A 27774-nucleotide genomic window follows, 5' to 3' on the forward strand; every position below is an offset into this window, starting at 1 on the left:
TATGATCAGAATGAATATCAGAAACCTCCAATGGATGAAGCAAGGAAAGAGAAGAGGGTCTCATGGTGATTGTTTGATAAAACAACTAATTCTGCACTAGATATGGGGAACAAACATGGGAAAATGCTTACCATACATGCTTTAGAAATGCTTTGTACAACATGCATGCTCTTAATGTTTGTGCATGTAAGTAGAACCTAAATCTGCCAAGACAAACCAAACAAAAATCATATTTGCATACAAAACATAAAAGCCACTGGAAAACATACAAGTTAAAATGTGTGTTTGAGTGCTAGTATATTTTTTATTGTTCATGTAGCTGGGAAGACTGGTCTCACAAATTGGGAGGGGTTAAAAGTAAGGATCCTTATCTAAAGACTGTGCCTGCAAACACACACATTGGTAAGGAACGCTTTAGACATATTTAGATGTCTCTCAAATAGTGCAAGTTTAGCTTACAAGCACCAGTTTGATAAACCTTATATTTAGTGTGTAGCACTCCAACAGTCTCTTACCACTATAACCTGTTCCGGATTTAAATGCAAGATATATACTACGTTACAAATGTTGTATGGTGAGATAACACCCATCCAGACAGGGATGTACAGCATGGTTTAATGCATGGTATCCTCCACAGCCATCTGCTTAGCATAACCCATTAGGTTTTATAAACATAACAGGCATGCTAAAATTGGCATAGCTTACACTGTCTGGCTTTTTGTTGGAACCAGTAAGAGAGAGCACAGAGTCGAGTTTTGTGATGACATTAGTATGCATTACGTTTAATCACAGAGTCCTAAAGATTTAATTATTTCAATGTCACAGCACTGTTTTTTTAAATGATAATTCTTTAGCTTGCTTGCAAATAACAAATATGTTATATATCAAAATAGGAGGTCATCAAAAGTGCATGTATGAAAACTTTTACAAGAAATAGGAGCGTTACAGTTTAGCTTTAGAACATATGGGGGCGGTTTCCCAGAAAGGGCTTAGATTAAGCCAGGACTAGGCCTTAGTTAAATTGAAGTTACATTTAAATAGCTTTTATAAATGTGTCTCAGAATATTACATCACTGGTGTGTATCTTGAGGAAAAACAATGGCACTGATATATTTTAAGATTGTTGTCAGTTCAACAGACTCCAACATACATTTTTGTACACCGTGTTTCTACACCAAACGCAACAGTCACGACGTAACACGACAACCAACCTTTTTTTAATGGGTTTGTCACATTGCACCTCATCCAGTGTGGACAAACTTTAAAATTATAATGGGTTCTAAATGTGTTTCTAATGTCTTTCGTCATGTTGCGCCGGTCGTGTCCGGTGTTGACATGGTGTCAGGCCATATCTTTGAAACCGGTAACCATCATGCTACACTACAAAAAACTGCTATTACTGTTTGACATTTGTAATGCATCTACAAACACTTACAATAACTCAGTTACTGATTATCATACTGGAATTCTGAGGGCACACCTGTGTCTGGTAAATCAACAATGAGTGGGGCAAAAGCAAAACATTTAGACTTGAACAGTGTCAAGGTTCAACGTAATCGCTTCCACTACAGATTTAAGTCACTCACGTGAACTTTCCCTGCACCCAAGTGATCGGGACATCTGTCCTACAGATGGATCAATGGAAATGTACCACATTCAAATACATTAAAATGAAAAGACTTTCAGTGGCTGAATATCTTTGAAGGCGTCTAACCATTACAGAGAGCAGTATCGATATAAAAAATACTGAAAGACTGTTCACTGTTATCAAACCAAAAATATATACATAAAGAGTATTTGCAGTTTGTGATGAACATTAAACAACCACTCCAATATTCCCACAGTTTTAATTTAAAGCCACATTTTACAAAACAGATAATGTAGCCACTTGCACAAGTGTTGAAAAAAAATGTTTTCTCCATCAAGTTTGATTGTTTAGAAATTTTGGATATTCACACTTATTCATTTGGTAGACGCTTTTATCCAAAGTGACTCACAGTGCATTTGAAGTATATACTTTTTCTATAAGTGTGTTCCCTAGGAATCAAACCCACAAACGTTTGGGCCCCTAGATCAATGCTCTACCAGTTGAGCTATAGGTTAGGAGTCAAATACACAGAAGTGTAAAGATTACACAAGCATTACAAGAGAGTTGAAACACTGATCCTTGGGTAGCCTAAGCTTAATAATAAGATACCGAGAAAGGTAATGTTAATACCCTAAAAGTTTTTCATCTTTAACAGGCACACAGTTATTCAGTGCATACCGTACATGTCTTCCCATGTCTGTTTACATGAGGAAACTCAATTGTTTTACAAACAAATCTAAAGAAAAACATGGCCAATGTCTGTGAATGGAAAAGAACGCTGAAAAATAATATCTACCGAGTCGGTCAACACGTGGATATATTTCCACAAATACTGTAGGTGACTGTAACAAGTCTTAACATTGATAGCGAAACCAACAGAGCAGAATGTGAGACAACCGAAAAGATCATAAGCTCACTAGAAGAACACACAGCAATCTTCAGGGTGAGAGGAAATATGCGGTTACATTTGTTTTTCTGTGGTGAGCGTGAGACAAGGTTTCCTTCAAACACTTCTTTGTTGTGGGGGGTTTAGTGCAAGGGTATCTAAAGTTCACACCTGTGGGTATCAGATGATAAGGACAGAGATGAATTTCGAGAAATGATGATGTAATGGGCATGGCAGATCTTTATCTAGAGTATTTTGACTATCTGCCCTCTTCTCCTTTTAGTTTTAGAAGCGTGTTTAACTTAGCTCTACATTTAATGTTATATCTTCTGCTCCACACTTTTGCCTCTCTAGGCACCAGGGCTTATTCAGGTGCAATTACAACATTATTTTAAAAAGATCATAAATACATAGCAGAGGAGCATAGTGATCACTAGTGAAGTGTTGATGTCAAATGACAGAAAACCATTATGTCGTCATAGTAATACATCCACAAAACTCCAAATGTCAGGTAGAATTGCTAAATGCCACGAAGCATACAGTAAATGATCAACTTGGTAGGTGCATGTTGTGTTGGTTGTAAATAAGGAAGATGTGATGGAGTAACGTTATATCTCTCTGTATGTGGGGTATATGAGTGTACGTCTGTGCCCTGCATTACAAGCACACAGCTGATCGGCGTCCCTGTTCCACTCAGCCCTCAACACAAAGACTTGATTGAGAACAAGTCTCCACAGCTTTACAATCCCTCATCTCTCTTCATCTCCTCACCGTCTTCTGTTGACAGTCATTGGTTCCAAATAGCAATCAAATGTTGTGGTAATACTTAAACAACAACATTTTTAGGATGCTAAAACAGCATATCACAGTCATTTATGGAACCAGTAGCTTTTGTGATCATAAAATTCTGAATGACTTCACGTCCTGTACGTTGTATTATTCATGTGGCAAGCATTTTATTATTATTCATAATGTGACTTCCTGAAACACCAGATAGATTTGATAAGAATGTACGAGATGATAAAAACAGACGTGGCATGATCACACCTAATGCACACACCCCTTTATTTATCCTAATGCGCAATGTAGGACGCATATCTCGGCCAATTTTGATACAGTTTGTTATTATAACAGAAAATGAATATTAAATGACACTTGGTAGCTGCAGAACTTACTTAAATTTACACTACCGTCGCTCACAGTAAGGAAGGACACGTCTGGAGTAACAATAACCAAAGTAATTCATAGAAACAATGACATGATTTTCTACTAAGCAAGAAAACAAACATGTTGTTTGAATGACGTGCCTTACAGATAAGAAGCAAAACTTTATAAGAAATCCTGGCCTCTGCTTCTAACGTCATTACGGAAGAGCCCGATGAGGACAGGATTTTGAATGACAGCCGTAACATCCAATCGGGTTCCAGAATGGGATAATAAACATTCCAAGACGCCAACCAACAGCCAATCAGATTGAACAGAGGTGGACTCTAGTTGGCTGTCTGTGTTAGATGGAGTGTAATAAGGCCCAATCCCCGGTCTCGCTGGACGCTATTCTCCGAGAAAAGTGAGGGGGCAACAGGCCAGTAGCCTTTACCGTGCTAGCATCGACCATGTTTTACCGGTGTTTTCATTACATCGACAAGAATAGCACTATATATCAAGCACATCATAACAAATTTAAGAATGACAGAAGAGTTCGCCACAAGAGTTGTCCACAATCTGCAAAGCCACGTTAGAACGGAGCAAAAACAACCTACCCAGAAATTTTCCAGGAAATAGGGCGTTATCATCTTGCTTTCCTCTCTTCTTCGCAACACCTCTTTTTCTTATTTGTAATGGTTTCTCAATTGTGGCACCTAATCCTCCGTTCAACCCCCTGATGTTGTTGTGTCTGGTGGTTTTTCTCTTTTTTCCTGCTGTTCTGCTCGGTTTTCCTCCCTCTAAACGCAAGTCTCCTCCTCCACCGCTCGCTTAATTCCCCCCTTCACTTGTTCAGAATTTAATTGAAGTAAATGTTGTGGGGAAACAGCGACAGTAGTGGACAAAAGGAGCTGTCACAACTTTAATGAAGGAATACAAATTCCACACTTAAGGAAAACGCACGCATTAAAAAAATAAATGAAGTCTCAAGATAAAATATTTAAGTTTAAAATAACACGTAGCAGCAATCATACGTGTAATACATGTTAATCAGTTAATGACAGATTTGTTATGGAAAACAGCGACAGTGCTGGTGAAAACGAGTATTGCCATAACTCGCATGACGAAATGTCTATTTTCAGTCATCTCAGTAGACACCAGCTACCAGCATATTAATTACATCCTTTGTGTGATGATTTAGGGATTGTAACACGAAATGTATACTACTAAAGAATGTTACTAAAAGTCAAGCTGAAATGAGTCCCTTTTATATAAAAATCTTTAATAATGAAGTATTCTGTAATTAGCTTCATTAAGTGTTTATCTTTGTAGAGCACAATCTTAAGAGTTTCAAATGTATTGAATAAGCAGGCAAATAGCTATGTTATACTATACCATTTTCTGATCCATAAACAATGTTTCCATAAAAATATATATCTGACATCAGTCGTATTTGTTGTGCTAGCGGAAATAATTCACATTTTATTAATAACACCACCGACATTCATTCAACAAATGAAATGATTCAGCAATCAGTGATTTTTGAAAAGGGTTTATTCTTATCAATGTACAGATCCAAGCAGTGAAACAAACTCACGTCCATAACAATGTCATACAAATATCATTACAAAATTTTTACAATACAATATATATTCTTTGCATGATCCAAAATATTTGGTGGCCCCTAAAAATGATCACTTTCTCTATTTTCCTGTATATTTTCAAATTCAGATTATAAAATAAAAGTTCACTATAAATTAAATTGCTCTCGGATATAAAATGGGGGCTTTTGAGCAAAGGTTTACTTCATTATTATAATTATTTCTTGATTCCACACAGAGAACTGTACAGTAGTTGGTGCATTCTGGGGTGGGGAAAACAACAAATATTTACTGTGCAAGTGTCATGATTATACGGATAACACACCCCCAACTTCAAGGCATACAGTATACACTGCATTTGAATATCTTCAGTAAGTGTTCACATACATAAGGACCAATTTCTTCCATGTTTTGCCTATGTGAATCTGTGCATTGCAACACTATTAAGTATGTTATTTCTTGTATTTGAGTCTCTACTGGATCTGATACTACACCCCTCCAAAAGAAATAAACACAGGATATAGGATACAAGGTGACAAAAATATGCCTTGATATCACCAGCATCTGAACCAATTACAGTGATTTGCTCTATAATTATTATTAATGTTGTGAATAAATGGGAGACTGGGGGTAAAGGCATAAATAAACGAAATTAAAACGGCAAATAAAATAAAAAACAGTAAACATACCTCCTGAGGTCTCTACATTACAACACAAAATATTCAAGTAGGAATAAACAACACATAGCAGCAATCAAGTGTAAGACAACACACTTAACACATTCATAATATCTGCCTACATCTTATTTCTGTTCTTGTAATTTTTTGAGCAGAGTCAGAAGAATTTCGGACCTCTTCATGTAAAACAGCTGGAATGTGAGAAAAACTTCTTCTTGCAGAAACACACAAACACAACACAGACACACACAACACATACCAGTATCCCATGGTGTTCAGATCTACAATGATAAAACACACATCTGCTTACATCCTTTGTTTGAAGGCAAATAAAATCTCCACGTTTTCACACATACGATGAGAAAAAGTTCACATTTTTGAACACACAATGAAAGTTGTTTTTCATCTGGATCTAAGTCTATACCTCACAGAACCATATTACTACACTTGATACCTGACAAAATGCGGACAAGCAATGTGAGAATAGGTTTTACTTCTATGTCAAACTCTGAGATTTTAAGATTTTAAGGTCTGAATAGAGTCAATAACTTTCAACCAGTTCTTTAAACATACACAGTAGCCTTAAAATTCTCACACCCTTGTATACATTTAGGAATTTTAAGCTTGCTACTACACATGAGGGACACAAGAATTGCCCCACAAGGACTAGACTGTCCAGAATTTGACAACACAATATGGGACAATTTGAATTTCATGCAGGAGGTAAAAAAATAAAAACTGATGGAAGTGAAATATGGATGGAAAAAACATTACCTATTGTGTATGTGTGGAAAAGTGCATTATTACCGAAACTAGTCTATATCGGGGGGCTAGAAAATTAGATTGCTCATCGGGCCACCAACATGCACAAAAAACAACTTGATATCCAGATTAACCCAGTCAGTCAAAACAGATGTTACAAGCACCTTCAAAATCATGCTCTGAGCAAACTAAGAAAGAAAAGACAATGATGTACTACGTCCAAAAATGAACAAAATGTGTGTTCAGCATTCACTGACTGTTTATGTTCAACCACAGGAAATAATTGAATGAGACTCATTCACGTAAACGAAAGATATTTTAGAAATACATAAGCCTTGTACAGATGGAGTAGAACAACTCTTCACTGTGTTGTGCTACAAAGTAGTCTTCCCTCTCGCTTTACACATGCTAACTTAATATAACAAGTCAAAAATAAAATAAAATTGCAGTCGTTTGGATTTCTCTTCTTTTATCTACGCCTTGCACTGCCAGTCTAAAACTCAGATGAAACCCCTTTCAGTGATATGAGAGGACTTACGTTTCTACAGATACTTTTTGAAGTTGTTACCTGTTTGACAGAGAGTCTTAAATGTTTGCGGTCTACTGCTGTGCATAGCTGGCACACAAAAACACTGTCTGCACACGTTCATGCAGTCGGGCTAGACCCTACATCACCCCATGCGTAGGCCAGTTTAGATTTACGCCCCACCCACCCATCTAAACCCTCTTTATAGTACATCCAGAAAATAAACAGAACAACTATGCATTTTCTCCAGGCATCTTCCAGTCTGCTCCAAAGGACCTAGAGAGTTTACAAAAATCATCATGTCATTGTTTTTTTAAACCCCTTGGATGTCCCGTTGAGCGTCCTGATGAATGAATGCTAACAACATTTTTGTTTTCACCCTTATGGCTGATTGTTATGACAAGACAAAAAAGCTTTCCTCCCTGTTTTGGTTTGGCTTGGCGTGGTTTCATCGACTAGCGCCGCAGCTAACGCCTCCCTCCCACCCCGTCCAGAGGGGTCTAGTGGGCCGATTGGTTCCCACCCCTGCTAGACTACCCTTCCCCCCAGGTAAAGGGCAACATATGCCCTGGGTATTAGAGGTTCCCATCCTCCCATTGTAATAAGCTGAAACACAAGAGAGAAAGAGACTCATTAATATAAAGGTAGACCTGAAAGACCACTAACAGTTTAAGTTAACAAAAGACAACGTTTTCAACTAAAAACAGAAAACGTTTGCGTCTTGGCTGGTTGTTTCACAACAACAGTGTTTTAGGGTCTGAAAATTAAAGCTTTTGAAAACGACACTGTTGGGGGAATGACGATTTGTGAAAACTGTGACGTCAGACGTATTCGAGATTTGGGGGGACACAAAATGGGGGATTTTTTTTTTTTTAATCCTACCACAAATTCAAAATACCTACGTGTGGCGTAGTTTTTGATTGTTTAAATTGATTAAACCATGAAGACAAAAGGTGTTTTTATTGTGTAGCAAAAGTTTATGTTATTGAAAGAGGAAATGCGAGTATTGACTGAGAAACGTGGGAAACATGTCTGGTAAACCTGAATCTGCGCCGGAAGGAGACGAGCCGGTTGACTTTCTAAAATGCTTAACGTGGTTTAACTCACCTAAACAACGACCAGCGAAGCCCAGGTACTGGCATGCCTTGTCATAAACCATAACTGCTGTTTAAAGAACGAGTCCTTATAAAAATAAAAAAGTAATAAATCACGCGGTACGCGTTTTTTCCCCATAGAAGTTCATTATAAGGAAACAGCTTAACATAGACAACCGAAACAACAACCACTTAAAAATAAATTTATATTATATTCAAATCAAAACCACGTACTTGAAAACAATCATTCAGTAATCTTTTTGTGCATGCGACGCGCATTGACACAGGCAGATTCTCTGTGTCCTGCTCGATCATAGTCGCCTACTTCTCTGTGGCGATGAAGGCGTGTGGTTAAAAAATCATTACAAACTAATTTGAAAGTGAGGGGGACAGTAAAGGGATTTTAAAAAGAGAGGGGGACATGTCCCCCTTGTCCCCAGTGGAAATTACGCCCCTGCAAGTATGACATATTGCTTTATTGCGCCCTGACGTCTGTAAGTCGTATTGGATAAAAGTGTCTAAATGACTAAATGTAAATGAACGATGAGTTTAGTCTATAGACATTCGAAAGTATAAGCAAAACAATGACCAGTGGAGATAAATTCTTTATATAAACCAAATTCGAACCACACATACGTTAACAACGGTATTTTAAAAAGCATTTTGGATTAAATCTTGATATGCATATGTGAGCAGACATGTTGGTTTTCTTTACAAAGTGACATCGCGAACTACTGGCCCGGCATACATAATACATAAAAAAATCTTTTTTGTGGATCTATATAAATTTGGATTGTTTTGACCATGTTGTCGTGTATATGTTAAACCTTTTAAAAACTAAAAGAAAAAATGTTTCACCTTCTTCCTACATCAATATTGTGGAAAAATACCCTTTATCACTACTAATGTAGATAAATATGCATAAGTTCTCAAAGCATTATATTATAGTTTCAACTATAATGAAAACCGCATTCTCAACTGCAATAAGGTCTTGAATTTGATAAAAAAATTAAATAACCTCAAAATTTTACAATATAAAACAGGGGGCTAGATGATTTGTCGAATCGGCCAATTGAAATATGAGAAAATTACAGTATTTTGCATATTTTGAAACACATCTGTAGGCCTTATTATTTGTAAGCCTAGTTATTTGATTCAGATGGATATCTTCAGCACAACTGTGGTAAAGAACATGCTAAATCAAACAACCTCTGACATTCCTTTAGCTGTCGTAATAAATCTCTTGTAGCCAATGGATATTTACCTCTTTAACCTGGTTACATCTACACCCCGTAGAGTGCTGCAAGTCTCTCTTTGAGTGGAAGGGGAAACTGGTCAGAAAAGCGTCTCCAGTTATCATCTCCAACCTGGTTCTTAAACCCATGCAAGATCTGACAGGAAACATAACTTTACTATGAATCCCAAATCCATTATCACCTTAAAGTGATAGTTCACCTAAAAATTCTGACATGAATTACTCATCCTCAAGATAGAAAATATATAAACCTGTATACATTTCTTTGTTTGGTTGTACACAAAGAAAGATATTTGGAAAAAAGTTAGGAACCATTGACTACCATAGGAAAAAAAAGATTGTATATATATTGTAAACACAAAAAAATAAATTTTAAGCAGAAAAACCAACAGTTCGCTGACACCTTTGACAACCATTTTTTGACTACACCAGAAATCTCAGTTTCTAACTTTCTTCGAAATATCTTTCTTTGCGTTCAACAGAACAAAACAATTATACAGGTTTAGTACAACATGACGTTGAGTTATTCATGACAGAATCTTCATTTTTTGGCGAAGTATCCCTTTAAAGCCTTTCCTTGAAGCTTAATTTAAAAAAACACAAACGAAATGTAGTGATCTACCTTATAAAACATTTCTCGAAGATCGTCTTTTGGGTTCACCCAGGATGCCACAGCATCACAGAAAAATATAAAGTCCTGAAGGGGGTGGAAACAAGATCATTTCTCATATTTCAGAGAACTCAGAGAGACATCAGTGAGAGTAAAGAGTGCCTTACCTGCACCACACCACCAGGGTTGACCGTGATCATGGTGCAGATGCCACGGAAGGCAGAGTCTTTTTCTTCATTGTCTCTTATATTGCGAAGAGAAGTGCACCTAGTGAGGCGAAGAACCCATTTTCAAATAACAAGCCTGTGCGGTTATTTTAGCAAGTGGAATAACACAGTTAACAAAATGTCATAACTACCACCTCAGAGCACCTTTGAGCACAGAAATTGGTCGACTGAGAAATCAAAACTTATCTTCTTTAAACTGTAAACATTCATTGTTGAACTAGACGTTCAAGGGATTTTGTGTTTACCAGAAAAGCTCAAGTTTGATTCCCTGGAAATCCCTGATTTCACAGAAATGTAAGATCTATTTTTGATAAACTTCGTTATGCATCAATGTTTGGGGGGTGAATTATCATCTGTGATTGCCAGGTACATTGCAAGCACTTCAAACCTAATTTATGTTTCTTTAGCTTTCACTAAAATACTCGTATTACTTGCATTTCATTATTTACTTTTATGAATTACTCAATTTAAATAAAAAGATTCTTCAAAATAAATATATATATATATATAACAACGTGTCAGCTTCTAGTTTATAATGCAAATTTAAAGGTAGGCATTCTGGGATAGAAGCATGAAGCTATATCTAATGGGCAGAAGATTTTCTCTTTTTCATTAAACTATTACCTTTCCTAAAACAGGCAAGCATTCGATATTATCCCAAGCACTCGATTAGTTGTTAAGATAGCGACAATAAAAGACGAAAACAGAAGTGAAAACTGAAATAAATCAATTGAGAATACATGAAGGTGCTACTGAGGCAAATTAAACGACAAGACCTAGGGACAGGGTTAGTCACATGGCTGGCAATGATTTAGACTGAATCATACAGAACGTAGAGAGCGAGCGAAAGGAAGGGAAAGAGAAAAAGAGAGATATGCCTGCTCTCTAATGTCTTGAAAAGGCCCCATATCTAGCTTAAAATGAAGATCTGAGGAAAAAGTATGAACATTTTTTGTTTACAAATCTTTGGACCTTTGCATATTAGCACAAATCTCAAGACCACAAGATAGGCAGGGGCCGTTTCAAGAACACCGGGAAAAGGTCTGGACAGAGAAAGAGAGAGAGCGTATGAGAGAAAGATAGAGAACCACAGGGGGAAGAAATATATAAGATAGACAGAAAGAAATGAATGAAATAAAAGATTGAATAATACACACCAGGGTCTTATAAACTGCTGTAGCATGGGTGCCACCTCTTGAGGACAAACGTAACCAAGACGACCAATTGTTATTGCTAAGGTAACGCAATCACGGTTATACAGCACCAAACGCCAACCAAGACATGAGCGAATGAGGGGGGAGGAGAAAACAAAAAGAAACAAACAAACAAACAAACAAACAGACAACTCAGAAACAGAACTCAACAGAATCTGTGTATGAGAATAAATACTAGTGCTCTTCACATCCCCGGACTACAGGGTCAAATGTAAAATATGACACTTAAAAAAAACATATACCTCTCGTTTAAGGGAGGAATCCTAAGAAACACACATTCTTTGTAGGTTAGAAATTGAAAGTCGAATTTAAGATTAAGTAAATGTCTATTTGTGAAACTCTAAAAGATGAGTGGGTTACATGAGAGTTACAATTGCATGATAAATACACGCACTCATGTTTAATACACAAACAACAAACTTGTTTCCTAAGATTTTCTCCCTTAAACTCACACATTTTTTTCAGTAGAACAGAAATGTTTTTTTTTTCTTTCTTTCTGTCTCTTTTGTTTCTTTAAGAAATGCATATTGCACCAAGCGGACTACATGGAGAGGACAAGATTCCATCGGGATCTTAAGAGGCACAGAGGAGGGAGACCTAAGTTTAAGAGACACAAAACTATGCAACATTCTCATTAAAAGACAGGCATTTATGAACAGTCCAATGAGACATGCAAAAAAGCAGATGATTGGCTCATTAGAGAACGCAGCTCAGTGCAGGATAAGCTGATTCAAAGATATTAGGTAAATTGAACCAATAGTACATAGCAGTAGAAAACGTTGAGAAATTAACATGAAAATCATTGTACTATTGATGTAAATCATTCAAATTACAAATATACAAAATTACATTATTATGATACATGTTTTCTTCAAACCGCTTCGAATTTTTTGTGTGCTTTGTAATACCAAAAGAACATCTATCAGCGATCCTGCATCAAACGTTAGCCGTCCTTAACTAAACAACATTCAACATCTATTGGCAGATATGCATTCACATTGAAAAAGAAAAGGAACTAAAAACAACAGAAATAAATCGACGAACAGGAACACATCTACAAGTACCCTTGTTTCTGTGGGTGAATATTAGGATCATTCACCCTCATTTCAGATTTCAAAAAGCCTGGCATGGGCGGCCATTATGGCTTAGGCTACAGCTTTAACTGGAGCTGCCCAATCAGAGTGGAGCGTAACTGGGATACATTTTGAATGGTTCAGGTGCTATACTTTCATGTAAACACCACAGATTTAGATCGGAGTTTAGCAGTTCCGTCTAAAACTAAATTAATATTTAAGGTTAAAAGCTTTGACTAAAAACATTGACATCAACTCCAGAACTTCACTGATTGATGCTTACAATTTCATTACAATGATATAGTAACAGACTTTGCTATTAAACCGCATCAGTCAATACCACAGCTGGACAGTTGCAAGGTCTGTTATATTCATATATAAAGATGTGCTGATAAAACTGCATCTAACTCTTTCCCCGCCAGCATTTTTTTTTTTAAAGTTGCCAGCCTACGCCAGCGTTTTTTAACATTTTCACCAAACTTGAATGGCTAACAGTACATTTTCTGTAAAGAATATATGGACAAACTTTCTATGTTTTTTTCCCCAAAGGTGTGTGACAGCGCCACCTGCTGTAAAACAGTACAAACACTGATTGCCGTAATAACTCGTCTTTGGCGGGGAACCGTTTTTTTTAAATGACGAGATAACTCGTCAATGGCGGTGAAAGAGTTCAAAAACAAAATCATTTAAGTTCTCAAAATTTTCACAATTCTTTACTCAACTGAATAGTGTGCAACGAAAACCATATTCATATTCATATTAATTTATAATTTATTTTTTTAAGTTGTAACCTTATTACCATCAAACCTTGTAAGGTCCAACTCCTAGAGTTTGTATGGAGATTATTAAGCACTGCAGAATGGGGACTGGGAGAGTTTGGGAAAAGGAGGGGAGCAGAAACCTCTCGTGAGGGGTCAGCCTGGTCTCGCACCCCTTAAATGGTACCTGTATTTTCCAGCAGAGTCTTGGGTGTGTTGGGTCTGTTAATAATCTCCACCAGCTGTTGAAGAACCATTGGGACATACGGCTGCATATCAGAACCTGAGAGGAGACAGAGAGCATTTCAGAGAAAAATATGAGGCTTCATACCTTTTGTAAAAATGAATTGATGATACTCACCCATCTGAATAGATATTTCTCCAATGGCCCATGTTGCGTTGTTGCACACTGATATCAATTCTGGGTTCAGGTTTGTGCCCAATATAGGCATAAAATTTGCTGGAAACAGATTAACGTCAACAAGGTTCAGTATCAGAAAGCACAGTTAACAGTTTAATTTGATGAAGTGTCTGTGAATGTACCAATGCAGGGCTTCACATGCTGGAATGAGGCTTTGGTCAAATCTCCCAACAGAGCAAAGGAACTTTGCCGAACCTCTGGCATTTTATCCTGAGGAGAAAACTATTTACAAAGCTGCAGCGTATTTGGGAACAGATAACGCATCCCTTGTTCTAAGCTGCAAAGTCTTGGTTTTGTAATTGTTGACTGTTTTTATGGTTACCTGCATGCACTGGTACATAAGAGTGAGAATGTTGCTACGGGCAACCAGCTGCTCTATGTTTCCACCAAGACCCTCTGCTAATCCGCTGAGCAGATCCAGAGCCACGATCATGAAATCTTTATCGGGAGCTTCATAGAACTCAGGCTGATTCTGATGAAGCTGTGACACCGAAAGAAAGAGAATGTTGTCAAAGACATATTATATAAATATGCACATAATTGTTAAATGTTTGCATGATAAATGTTTTAAAGGTCTAGTGTACGAAATTTAGCAGCATCTAGTGGTGAGGTTACAAATTGCAGCCAATGGGTCACTCCACCACTTCCTTTTGAAGCACTACAGAGGCTGACACAAAACTAAGATGTTGTCATGTTTTAGTCTTTTTGCCGAAGGCACCAACTTTGTGAATTCAATGCAAGGGGACCTGCGGTTTATGAAGATAGAAATAGTTCATTCTAATGTAATAAAAAGTCTTTATACACCTCTGAAGACATAACTATGTATATTATAATGCATTTCCGTCAATAGAGCCTCCGATAACACATTTAACAGCATATTTTGTGGTTCTGTTTGTGAAGACTCTTACCACAGTTTGAGCGAGTGTTTTCTGGACCAGGTTGACACAGCGTTGATAGACAGGTTCACAGTATGGCAGAAAGCCGCTCTGAAGAGCAGTGGCCACAGACGAGAGACACTGTATAATGAATGAAGAATTATGAGGATCTCACTAAAAATCACAACTACAAGACATATGCAAATTTTTCTAAGACATCTAATAAACATGCCAATGTCTTAAAATGAATGGGCCTTTTCTAAAGGGATAGTTCACCCAAAAATGAAAATTCTATCATGAATTATTCTAGTTATTCCCTAACCTATAACTTTCTTTGTTCTGTTGAACACAGAGAAAGATATTTTAAAGAATGTTAGCAACTGAGAGTTCTGGGACATCATTGACTAACATATTAGAACAAAACTAAATGGTACTCAAAGGTGTCCCAGAACAGATTACTTTCCTAAATTCCTCAAAATAACTTAACTTGTGTTCAACAAAACCTAGAAATACACAATTTTCTTCTTACTATTGTATTCAATGACTCCAGAACTGTCAGTTATTTAAAAAAGAAGGGATTTTTATCCTTCTACAGAGGTTCGTTCAGCCAAAAGATTGATTAAATTTACATTACTTCGCTTAAAACATAGCGACTCCCAAATGATTTTTTTTTATAAAAAAATGATTATAAAAACAAAATTCTAAAGTAAGCCAATCAGAATCGAATATTCCATAAACTCCCCCACAAATCCATGTCAGTTCGTGGTATGATTTGAATAAGACCGCACATATGTACACGCAAGTAAGGTGGGTGTACCTGTTAGTACAATTGCTTGTGAAGCTAATGTTCCAAATATGGTAATAGGAGATACAAACATCCACGGAATGTGGAAAATACAGCGTTTTTTAACCTTAATTCTTGTACACACATTGTGTTACATCTAAAACAAAGGATGATATTTGTTTTAGCCTTGTCATACGACCCCTTTAAGATACACTTTCACTTATTTACCTCTAGTAAGGGAAAGAGGTCTTTGTCTTCGTCTTTTAGCTGGTTCCACTTCTGAATCAATGGAGGCATCAGCATCTGAATATATTCCTGCATACAGAATACAATTATGGAAACAAAAACACACAAACAGCAACCTGCAGCTGTGCATGTGTATTTATTAGACATGCACTGACAGATTGTGTGGGCACAAAACACTATATATATATATGTGTGTGTGTGTCTAAGAGAAAGATACATTGTACAATTTTAAGTGCTTCTGTGTGTGAAAGTGCATTACTGGTTTATTGAGATGATGGCCCACAGAGTCAGCCAGAGTCCCAATGGCATCATAGAGGATGAGCAAGTTCTTGTGCTGGTATTTACCGAAAGCAAACACTAACGTGTCCAAAATGTAAGCAAGATACGGCACCAGCTCAGTGCACGCCTCCTCCTCCAGGGTTGCAAAGGCACTACGAGAGGCAGAAGCAGGATAACTGAGAATAGTTGAACTTCATGGGGTCTAAAGACCCTTCTAGGCAACATTCTCACCTGCAGGCGGCCTCTTGGACACGCTTGTTGCTGTCCAGAATGCGCTTGAGCAGTTCAGTCATGAGAGGTTTGAGGTAGGTGTCAGGAGGCTGGCTAACCACCCAGTGCGTGTACCGACTCAGAGTCCAGCAGGTGATGGATCGAACCAGAGCCTTCTTATCAGAGAGACAGAGTACCAAATGAGGAATCAACTCTGGTAGGTAGGGAATCATTCCCTGCATACAGCCTAAAGGGGAGAGAATGAGAGAACGGTTTTGGTTAGTTTTGTAAATTTGAATTATAGCATGTCATTGTGGATGTTTATTAAATACCTTCAGCAATTGCTCCAAGCACAAGTATGCCCGACTCTTTTACAAGCCACTCTGGATGGAACAACAGTTCTTTCAGCAGAGGAAGAATATGCAACAGCAAATCATCCCTGAAAACATTTGCCAGGACATCCAGTGCAGCTGCGGAACATTTTCCTGGACACATGACACATGCAAACCAGTGACTACAAGTACCTAGACTTAAAAAAAAAAGATTGAATTGCTTCTGAAACCAAGAATCAAGGATTTGACTCCAGCCCTCTCTTACTTAGATTCCAGTCAGAGATGGTTTCATCATCATCCAAATCATCGTCATCATCCTCCTCTTCTTCAATGGAGTCTCCACCCTCATGTTGCTGAGCAACAGTGCGCGAGCGATGGAACCTCGGGCGAATGTCCTGCTCGTTGTCTGGGATTGCTTCATCTTCTTCAATATCTCCCTGACAATCATATATGAATTTGGACATGTTATGCCAAGAACTATTTTCAAAACTTTTCATGATGGTGTGTAGGCCTGTCGCGATAGTCAATTTATGTTTTATATAAACTTGACGTCGGTAGTTTTTGGTGATGCAATATATCACCATTGAGTTTATATTTACGTTTGTTTATAGAAAAAGGATTGACATTAACATTTTATCCGATCGTGCCGTCTCTGTTAGCTCTGCCCTGTGTCTGTGTGTCAAAAGTGGGTCTCGTGCACACACACACAACAGCGGGCGCGCAGTCGCACACACGAAGCGGACAGCGGCAAGTGAAAAGAATCAAGGAGTTATATTGAGTTTTCCTGATGAATAAAGCCAATTCGGAATACTGTAGTAGGCCTAATTGGCTTGTTGTCAAAGCCGAAAAGCTCCCACTCTGATATGCAAACAAAGGAACACGTGAACAAGATGCTCAACTCTTTAAATATGGAGGTAACGAAAACAGCAGTACAACTTATCAAAAAACAAAAGCTGCATCGCATTTGAACCTCAAGAGAGGTCTTACAAACATTAAAGTTAAACATGACATTTCCCATGTATGAATATACTTCATGAATGGAACACCACTCAAAAAGCCATTCCAGATGAAGAGAAATTGTTTTTCAAGCGGTCAAATTATGAAATACTATCGTGCTGCACTCTCCACAGTACACATATCAAAGGCTCTGCTCACCCCTATCTTCATCATAATGGCTTGTTATGTAAATCAGACAATTACAATTAAAGACAGGAAGTGTCTGCTTTATTTATTTTAAATCTTTACACTCCAGATATTATTTATATTCCAATTTCAATGTCCAAAAGGTCTTTGTTCTTTTAAAGGGTGTACTTGCATTATATTATATTATCATTACTTATTTATGAAATGACAATAATATAGATTATCCCAATTATTTCTGATGCAATTAGTCGCCAAACAAAAAGTTGTTATCGCGACAGGCCTAATGGTGTGTTCATGTGATATACGAACAAAGAAGAACGATAAAAATAAACAGACCTTTAGAAGGATTATGTCAATCTCAGAGTATTTCATTCCATTGACAAGCACTGGTGTCAACCTGCAACAAAAACACACATGAACACATTTTTGTACAATTTGAGGGGTTGTGCATTGCAAAGTTTTAGCTATAACCTTTTAAGGCATACTCCACCCAAAAATATGAAAATGCTGTCATGAGTAACTTATATATTGTTCCAAACCAATATTACTTTCCTATGTTTGGTTACAGACAAAGAAAGAGTTTTGGAAGAAGGTTTGCAACTGACGGTTCTTGGAACTACCATAGTAGGATTTTTCTGTTCTGTTGAACACAAAAGAAGATATTTTGAGGAATTTAGTAAAGCTGATGATGCCCCAAAACTATCAGTTGCAAACATTCTTCCAAATATCTTTCTTTGTGTTCAACTGAAAAAAGAAATGAATTATTCACAAATTTAGTTGTTCCTGTATAAAAGATAGAGTTTTCATTTTTAGGTGAACTATTCCTTTAAATATCAAGCCCAAAGTTTGCATTCACAATGTTTTTTTTTCAATTTTTCATGGACTAAATAAACAATCTTTTCTTGACTTTGTAGTAGAAATTGCTATGGTTTTACTAACTTTGGCAGGTGTCCACAGAGAACCTCTTTACACACCGGTTGCTCGGCAAGAGTGAGCCAGAACTCACAAGCCTCCAGAGCGACATTTTCATCCTGGTCCTGCGTCCTTTGTAACATGTACTGAGAAACAGAAAGGAAGAGGGGGGTTGTGGGAAATGTAGGTTTGAAGGTGGGTCAATCTTGAAGACATTGCTGCCACACTATAATTCTACAAGAGACTGTTATTGCATCATTTTGCTTGTTTGGTTATGACAATAATTATATATTCAGAAAATAACCTCAATTATGTTGTGCATGTGAGGAAGGAGACGATCAAGTCGAACTTCTAAAAGCATGACTAAAGCTCTGCACACATTCTTCCTCACTTCAGGTTCCTCATCGCCTGCCAGTGCAAACAGGTTCTATGGTACACACAGATACACAAAGAAATAACATGACCATTATTTCCTAAAAACTACAAAACTGACAACATTTTTTCATTATGTGACCACAAATAAATCCTGGAGTTGGTCTGCATACCTCAATGAAAGGATCTATGTGCAGCATTAAGGCCTGTGTTCTGCTGATGATGAACTGGTTCACACAGGCAATGGCATGTGACCTAAAACAGAACACAAGCATATAAAACATACAAGTAAATCAAATTATGCAAGATTTGTTGAAAAAATTTCGGCAACTGTAGTTGTCTTAATAGTAGTGGTGGGCCGTTAACGGCAGTGAGACTCTTATCGCGCGATAAAAAAAATGTCGCCGTTAGTCTATTCTCAAAGTTGGGTTGGGAGCTGGGTCTATACTACGCAAGCTATGATGACTCTCACCTTGATATTTTAGCGCGGATGTATACCAGCTTAACTGCACTGTACGGGGCGAGAACGAGATTTTTCAACTCGCGTCATTCGCGGAAGCAGAAGCCACCTCATCATCTCATAACCAGGGCTTCATTCGCGCGATTCACGCAGCAAGTAGGTCTATTGGCTCTTTGCATTAACATCTAAATCACTCGCGCTTGACACGCCATTCGCGTTTGGTCTGAACACAACATAACGTTACTGTGAAATTACCGCATCAAACGTGACGTGCTAACATGGATGCAGCTATGAAGCCGCCGGGTTTGCTTCAGGGAATATAAATTTTTAAGAAGCTTCCCAATAAAAAAAGATCGACAAGACTAAGGTTGTTTGCACCTTGTGCAATGCGGAATTGGTTTAAAAAAACACTTTCTCTCAACAGGTAGTGGTCTAGCTTTAGTTAAAATCAGTAACTTTGTATTGAGATCTAATGTATTATGGCTCCTGTATGACATATCGCTTGTTGCTCCCTCACTCTTTGTAAGTCCCTTTGGATAAAAGCGTCTGCTAAATGACTAAATGTAAATGTACTGTAGGAGCTCTTCCAGTCTCAAGTACCACCTAAACGCAAATCATCCCTTAGCTAATGCGGAAGTAAACACAAGTTCATCTTATTGAACATAATTTAATTTTCATCACCAATTATCATAGTAGAACAGCTTTCTCAAGCAGTTTGTGATGCATTTTGGAAACAGGAGATGAGCCCCTGGTCTAATGCGCCACCTGGCTTGAGAAACCCGTTCTCAAAGACTTACTTTTAGTCATTATTTGGGTAGCACACATATTCTGAATGCCTTCGGCAGAATTCAAATGAGCCATTTTAATCTAGATTAATCTTGGAATTAATCTAGATTAAAAAAATTAATCTATGCCCACCACTACTTAATAGTCAAAAAGGGCCGATAACATGCTAACTAATGTTCAGAAAAAAATCTTGATTGACTGCTATCGCCATGGCAATGCATTTTTGGTGTATGCAGTTTGATTTGTCCCACCTGATTTTTGGGCTACTGTGCTTAAAGAACTGCAAGAATTTTGGAATCATCACATTGAGTGGGCGGTCCAACATGTCACTGTCCAGGATTTCAGCAGAGTCCTCGCAGATCTTTTGCAGAGCTCCGAAAGCACCCTGAAAGAACACACCAGGAAAAAAAAGAACCTTACATTACGACCTACAGCACTTCCATTTTAATCAACAAAGCTGTCGTAACAACCCGTGAGTGCCAGAGAGAGAAAAGCCAATGCTTTCACTAGACAGATGCCCGGATCCTGTGGGTACTCCTGATTAATAATAATTTATTTGCTGTTGCCTTAGGCTAAAATCTGACTGGTTCATGGATTGTGCCGATACCAAGGTTACAGGCATAACACACGATAAATGGTCTTTCTATTCTGAATGTGTTTGTGACATTAGCCAGGACAAGAGGTCCTGATCATCCAAAACGATTCAAAACGATCCAAAACCAAACCCGGAAAGCAAAGGCACCACCCTAACACATCAAGCTCCAGACATTCCACCTGTAAGGAATTTAATCAGGTCACCAGCACAAACAGCACCATGGCAACGAGCTGTCTGGCCTGACTGTCGCCATGGCAACTGTCTCCACTGTCAGCTTGCATTTGGTTAGAGACAGTGTGTTTTGAGCTGGAACGCAGAGGAAAAGGAACCGAGAGGACTTCTCCTTTCACGATACAAAGTTTATTACAATATTTAATGAACAAAGTTTTCATGTGCGTCTACAATCTTGATGATGATGATCAGATAATCTATCCATCTATACAATTACATCAATGCATGACATCCTTATCATTAACTATAGACAATAATTAAGTTTTATTTATTAACAACCACTCAGAGAGAGAAAAAAATAAAAATAAACAATCAAGGGCCTTTGATTACATTTGCAATGACAGTAGAATTAACAAATTCTAATATAAAATATAATTATATAATATTATATAATAATTAAGATCATTTCATCATCGACCAATAGAGTAAATCCATGCATTATTTACCCCTCAACACATAGATACACATGCCTACTATGTATGTGTTCATTTATATTCAGCCATTTAACAGATTTCTGATCTAAGTGACTTCAAGGTATACAAATCAGACAGTGTGTTCCCTGGGAACTGAACTTGTGACCTTGGCTATGCCAGTAGCATGGTCCACTCGTTAAACTACAGGAACACATTCTGGGCACATAGAAATGAATAGCTAGTGATTCTCCCACTCAGCATGCCAGTGTAAGCTGGTGTGTGAGCTTTGATTTTTTTCAAACCCACAGACACTAATATATATATATAGTTTCATATTCTAAATACTGAGACAGCATGCTGCATGAGGATTTGCCAATCAGTACAGACTGGAAGTATGGCATTCCTATAACACGCCCACCAAGCCCCACGGGAAGGCAGAGGATGTAATCTGACACGGACAATGCTGCATGAGTCTGTGTAAATTAGTTTTATATAAAACAACCTTTAAGGATTCTGACTTATATTAATGAACTAAACAGCAATTGTTAATTCCCTGACACACAGCCCTGTTTGAAAAGTAACATGCAGTTATAGTATAAACGCCGTCTCCAACCGTGTCTGTGATTAGTTGTGATCACATCTGATCTCCATAGCAGAAAATAACTGACCTCAATCTGTGCTAACAACCCTGCTCAGCCAGAGTCTCATAGTCACACAGAGCAGCTCATTGTACAGTGTACGCCGAGAGTCTCTTTGTTCATGTTTGGGTGTGGGAAACTGAATTATTCCAGTAGTACTTAAAAGTAGCATCTTAGGTGTGTGCTCAGCGGGGTTAAAACTTTGCATGTTTTCTCAACCCCGTCACAAACACTAATAAGTTGCAAAACATAAAAGCTACTCGCACATAAGCCTGGCAGCACCTGAGCTTACAAAGCACCGTCCTAATTGCAGACCAAACCCTCAAATATCCAAACTTTCAACACTACAGTCAACATGCGTCATCAAAGCATATATTGCTTTGCATGTCTGTATGACACAAGCGCATCTACATCGATTGTACTGATGTCCTTCTTGAGCCCGGATGCCTAAAACTCTAGGTATTTCAAATGCACGTATGAAAAAATAATTTGTCTAGTGTCCAATATGTTTTATTTTTCTTCCGACACACTCACACAAAGGATAACACACATTTATTGCACTAGTAAAGGAAAACATCAAGGGACTGCAAGCACAACTGGGCAGCAAAGTTGTTTTTAATTTTTGTTATTAGTTTATATCTTAGTTATTTTTCTGTTTTTATTTCTACTACATTTCTATCTGCTTCTATTGCCAAATAACCCAATGCTTTATAAAAAGAATATTCCAAATTTGATTCTCGGTTTTTGAAAAACATAACCAATCAATAAATAGTAAAGAAAACCTCAAGTTTTGCGTTTGTGCATGTTGGGATTATGAATAAATCATACCTTAAATCAGGATATCACTATTATGATTTTGAACAAAACATTACGACTAAATTACCAGACCAATAACAAGCCAACTAAATCAACGACAGATGTAAAAAATGCCGTAGGACAACACGATTAGCACATAATCTACTAAGAACAGACAACAAAATGATGATGTGTATTCCGCTCATGTGGATGTCAGAACAGAAAACGCCCTTAATAGGTATGCAGCGCTTACATGTCTAACAGCAACAGCTGAGAGCTTAGATCATGCAGACATAAGACAACGAGTCATCAAATATCCATCATCTCATAGCTTCAGTTGAGCACACTTAAAGGGGAAACAAACATGAGATATGTGACTGAACAACTGTTTACACCTGGTTTTACTATTAAGATCTGTCCTGGTGATCTGATCACAAGTTGCAAGACATATCATTATTTATCTACACATTTTCCAATTCAAATTTCCATACTTTTCCAGACTCAAACATACAAGTCTGATTTTTCAGACAATTTTTAACATATAAAAAAGATGGTTTTAAAACTGTAAACCTTCAACCCAAAGCAACAGAAGGACTGGTGAAATATAATTAATTGATGAACATGAAAAGAGAACTACAATCTATTAACTTGGCTTCTTTCAAAATTTGACAACATTCAATCCGTATGCAGGACTTTGTCTCAAAAAAAAAGATTTTCTTATGCTAAATATGTGCATTTTAGAACAATTGAGTGCAAATTTGATAACAATAGCTAAAGCCACGCCTGTCTTTTTATGATTACGACTGATAAGTAAACACATGGCCAATTTATATTTTTTATAAAAATATTATCAGATTGAAATGCAATCAATCTTTAAAGAGGATTTGGGTTTGGAATGACAAATATAAGCGCAACTTTTTGTGCAGCTTCATACATAGACATCAAATTACAAAAGTTGCAGAGACTTGTTTTTGTAATATTTTTTTATAATAATATAGAAAGAGAATTAAAAAACATGAATTCATCGATGCCTTTGAAATATTTGTATATAATATTGTTGTTTTAATAAGCTAACCCCAACCTATTAACACACATGAGTAAAAACCATGCAGTTTAGGATGAACTGGTGAAGGCATGGTCATGTTTTTGTCTCTTTTCAACATTTTGTAGTTTGCATTATTGGGTATTACAATCGGCCGTTTAGTCAGGTTCGCTTTTTAAAAGTTAATGTGTGTCAAGCACGTTTAAATTGGGAGTGCAAAGTAAAAGCACTCTGGAAAGACGGAGAAAGCAATTGGTCTATTTTGCTGCAGCTTCATGCGTTACTAGTAAATTCTGGGAACTATTGAGAGGCTCCATGAACTGCCATTCCTGTGAAAAAACTGTTCCATTGGATTCAACGAAACTCTCTCTCTCAATAGCTCTGTTGCTGTCTAACTGCATAACATCCAAATCACAGAAAACAATCCTCCAGCAGATTTTGTCTAACAGTGTTCTATTTACAGTGTTCGAAAGATGCTCCTTATTTCATAAAAATACATTTATTATCATAAATTGTTCACTTTATATTTAAAAAAAACAGATAGGCAATAGTCTAGAAACTCATAATTTTCTCAATACTCAATTTTCTTTTTTCCATACTAATCCAGATTTGGAAAACAATCAAATTAAAATCCATGCTTTTCCATACTTCTCCAAAACACATAGGAACCCTGTGACGACGTATATTAACACATGTTAATTAAAGAATATTTGGTTTATACAATAAATTGATAAATTGAGTTTATTGTAAAAAGCCTAATGTACATTAGAAGCAGCTGTTCAAGGACAAATCAAGGCACGTTAGCATTTACACTACAATTATGATGTGGTCAGATCCACTTTCCACTTCCCCCACATCTGTCTTTTAGGGCCCAATCACAATATGATGGAACCCAGGCTATCACAAACATAATCAGCACTGAAGACTTGTGATTGATCACTCAATACATATTGCAATACCAAATGAGTCATAATGAGTCTATATTTCTTACTTCACAAGTGTTATAGTCCTCCGAGTCCAGCAGTAAACAGAGTTTAGGTAGAAGTTCTGGCCAGTTCTGTAACTCTCCTTTAGAGGCTATAGTTGTGATTAAAATGCCTGAGGAACAGAAAGAGTAAATATAGAACCTTTATTATGACAATTACCATTTAGATCAGTGGTAGTCAAACTTTTTAGTTGTAAGGCCGCCTTTGTGTAGGGTGCATTGCTTTGCCCCCCCCCCCCCCCAAATAATTACTTAGACTTTTAAAGAAACCAAAAACATATTCAATTATACAATGTTTGAACATCAATTATTTTGGTTGGTGGTCTTTTTTTTGATTGCTTAAATTAATGATAAAATCTGTGATTAATCATTAAAACACCTCTAATTCAACACTGTGTGAAAAACATTTTTATAAAAACTATATAATTTTTCACAAACAGAATGATAAAAAAATGTAATAATTATGCAAACTTGTGCTTTGATAGATGCTGGGTAACCATAGAAACATAGCACCTCTTTACACAGTCTATTCACAATGAGAAAGCACAACTAATCTAGACCGTCCTGGTGCACCACAAAAATCAATACATCATTTTACACCAAAATACAACAACACAAAAGCCATACACAGACCCAGAGGCAGAATAAAGTCGACGTCATGGCTCAGAGCCAGACTCTAAATGCACTGCCAGTCCATACTCACCCACTGTGGCTCTAATGAGCGGTGAGGAGTCTCCAATGTTCTGCAGGCACTCATTTTTTATGAAGTCAGAGACGCCATTCGGGAAGTTCTGGTAATGGGCTCTAACGTTGTTCTTCAGAATGAGACCGCTGAGAGAGCGAGTAGGCTCGTCTTTGTGAGGAAAAACAGGGTACAGTTTATGACCAAACAAGTGTCATTCCTACACACATTGTATGATGTAAAACCCCATCATGGACGCAGGTTCAAAAGATCTGGCAGGGTACTTGACAGATTACAATTGACCTAAAGTCTCTGAAGCACTAATAGTCCTGGTATTAGAACTAGCAATTTACTAAACACCGTTTGAAAGCAAACATCCTATAATGGGTTGCTTGATTCAACATCAACTCAATATTTATCAGACCCATCCCTTCCAGTTAATGCAATAAGAATCCCTCTTAATACCTTACATTTCCCTCAAACTGTCATGGCAGACCTCATTAACGGCATCAAATAGCCAAACTGCAGATCAACAGAGGATTTTCTGCATCTGCTACTGTAACACTGCCTCCTCATACACGATGTGTCAATGTACAAATAACAGAATGATATTCATTGAGGTCATAAACAGGGACTCTACAGGCGCAATGTGTTAAGGAAGGTCCATCTTACCTTCTGTCTTTAGTTTTGTGAGCACAAATATCAAGTAGTTGTTGAAGTCTGGATATTGATTGAGCTGCTCAAGTTTCTGTGGTGCACATTAAGGAACATCATGCAAAACACAGAGTAGCCTATAATGGATACAGCAGGGCTAACGTGTTTCAAGGCACGTATTTTTTAACTGTCACCTAAAAAACGTAATTATTACAGGCTATGGACATATGTATACTGTACATAACATTGTATAAATCTATGTATAGCCCGACATACTTCGAAAAGGGCATAACGAATGTCTAATTAAAAATAATGCGTCCAGTAATATAAATATGAACGTCGACTTCTTTGTAAGAGACTGAATGCAAATCACACTAGGGACAAAATATCATTTATTTTTTGAGAAAACTAAATAAACATCTCCATTTGAATACATCAAAACACACTCAAAGAGATTATTTCCACACAAAATGTGGCATAACAGATAAAACACGTCGGTCGTGTTATTCTGGCATCGCTCGTTTCAGATGTCTTTGTTTGAGCTGCATCCGATTATATAAAATCGTGATAACAGTACTCGCACCACTGCAGCTGTAGATTCGTCTGTATATCAACAACTATTAAACGGACTATCTAGGCAGCATTTACGGCACTTGTCGTTCCAAAATCGCCGATCAAAAAGCCTCAAAAGTAGGTTTTGAGACCCGCCCAATATTTCATTAATTTAGATGATTGTTTATAAATAATCGCAGAGGAGATATTACAGTTTCTCGTGTGTGGTGTAGGGGAGTTGACAGCAGATGGACCCGCTATCTCATCTAAGCTCAGGTTAATCACTTTCAAAATCGCAAACAGCGATACAAATACTGACAACATTTTGGTAACATAATAATAAATAAAACATAAACACGGTGTCAGTCACCGCGTGCACGTTTCAATTATCAAGTACAAGAAGCGTATACGCTAAATCACAGGCCAACTCCTACAACAACTCCACCTTCCCTCCTACATGGTCTTTCAATGTTCCGGGTTTTGTTGTTGTTGACTTGGTAAAGGATACTTGTTGGACGGATCGTTGTGTGGATGTGTCGGGGGACTGTGATTCCTTGAGTAGTTGTAAGATCTGCTGAAGTCCCTGTTCGTCGGGTTTCCACTGGCACTCCATCTTGTGTGGCAGGCAGGAGCCTCTCTCTGTGTGCCCAGATCTACAGCCTTTCACATCAAATAACGGCCTCCACCTTGACCTTCGCTTTTAAACCCGACCGCGATAACGTTTAGGATGAAAATAAGGGGTTGTGCGAAATGTAACGTTCAATCGACCCGTCTGAAAATGCGCGTTTCTCGGAGCGTCGGGTTCTTGGTTACGCTAAGCTAGCGTCCACGGACTCATCTGGATCATCGCACATCTACAGCGATAAACCAGAAGCCTCTGGGTAGCGTTGGCCGGTCCTAGCGCCTGTCGAAAAACCAGGCAGAGATCTCATTGGTTCGAGTACCGAAGATGA

The 27774-nt window shown here is 37.6% G+C and overlaps 2 protein-coding genes across 12 annotated transcripts in view; both read right to left on the reverse strand.

Moving 5' to 3' along the window:
- The window catches only part of fcho2 (FCH and mu domain containing endocytic adaptor 2), a 39478-nt gene extending 35029 nt beyond the window's left edge, over window positions 1-4449 (reverse strand). For all 9 annotated transcript variants that reach the window (XM_056745133.1, XM_056745128.1, XM_056745132.1 and 6 more), the window contains exon 1: window positions 4235-4449. In XM_056745133.1, coding sequence (XP_056601111.1) covers window positions 4235-4267 — 33 coding nt within the window. In that variant the 5' untranslated portion in view covers window positions 4268-4449. The remainder of the gene's footprint in view (window positions 1-4234) is intronic.
- A 704-nt stretch (window positions 4450-5153) lies between these two features.
- Window positions 5154-27674, reverse strand: tnpo1 (transportin 1). Of its 3 annotated transcripts, none has more exons than XM_056745456.1 (24): window positions 27330-27674; window positions 26288-26363; window positions 25637-25786; window positions 24940-25046; window positions 20486-20619; window positions 19162-19243; window positions 18921-19043; window positions 18644-18762; window positions 18041-18101; window positions 16827-16998; window positions 16562-16714; window positions 16251-16476; window positions 16000-16171; window positions 15723-15809; window positions 14744-14851; window positions 14158-14316; window positions 13958-14045; window positions 13776-13874; window positions 13602-13697; window positions 11527-11602; window positions 10310-10409; window positions 10155-10229; window positions 9542-9668; window positions 5154-7789 (listed from the first exon to the last, which is right to left on the reverse strand). In XM_056745456.1, exons 1-23 carry the CDS (start codon window positions 27432-27434, stop codon window positions 9561-9563), a joined length of 2676 nt encoding a protein of 891 aa, XP_056601434.1. In that variant the 5' UTR covers window positions 27435-27674; the 3' UTR covers window positions 5154-7789; window positions 9542-9560. The 3 variants fall into 3 exon arrangements, 2 of the variants coding, with proteins under 2 accessions (XP_056601434.1, XP_056601433.1); XM_056745455.1 differs by having other exon boundaries at window positions 13958-14057; XR_008906461.1 differs by lacking the exons at window positions 5154-7789; window positions 9542-9668; window positions 11527-11602 and having other exon boundaries at window positions 13958-14057.
- Between the last annotated feature and the right edge of the window lie 100 nt (window positions 27675-27774).

This window comes from Triplophysa dalaica, chromosome 4, assembly GCF_015846415.1.
Source record: "Triplophysa dalaica isolate WHDGS20190420 chromosome 4, ASM1584641v1, whole genome shotgun sequence".
NCBI lineage: Eukaryota > Metazoa > Chordata > Actinopteri > Cypriniformes > Nemacheilidae > Triplophysa > Triplophysa dalaica.

Excerpts from the sequence above, each read along its gene's own strand:
- tnpo1 (XM_056745455.1), bottom strand. The coding sequence starts at position 27,434 with ATGGAGTGCCAGTGGAAACCCGACGAACAGGGACTTCAGCAGATCTTA. Across the intron at positions 13,875-13,957 it reads GCATGTGAAGCCCTGCATTG|CAAATTTTATGCCTATATTG; the intron begins GTACATTCACAG and ends ATCTGTTTCCAG. Across the intron at positions 13,698-13,775 it reads AGAAATATCTATTCAGATGG|GTTCTGATATGCAGCCGTAT; the intron begins GTGAGTATCATC and ends GTCTCCTCTCAG.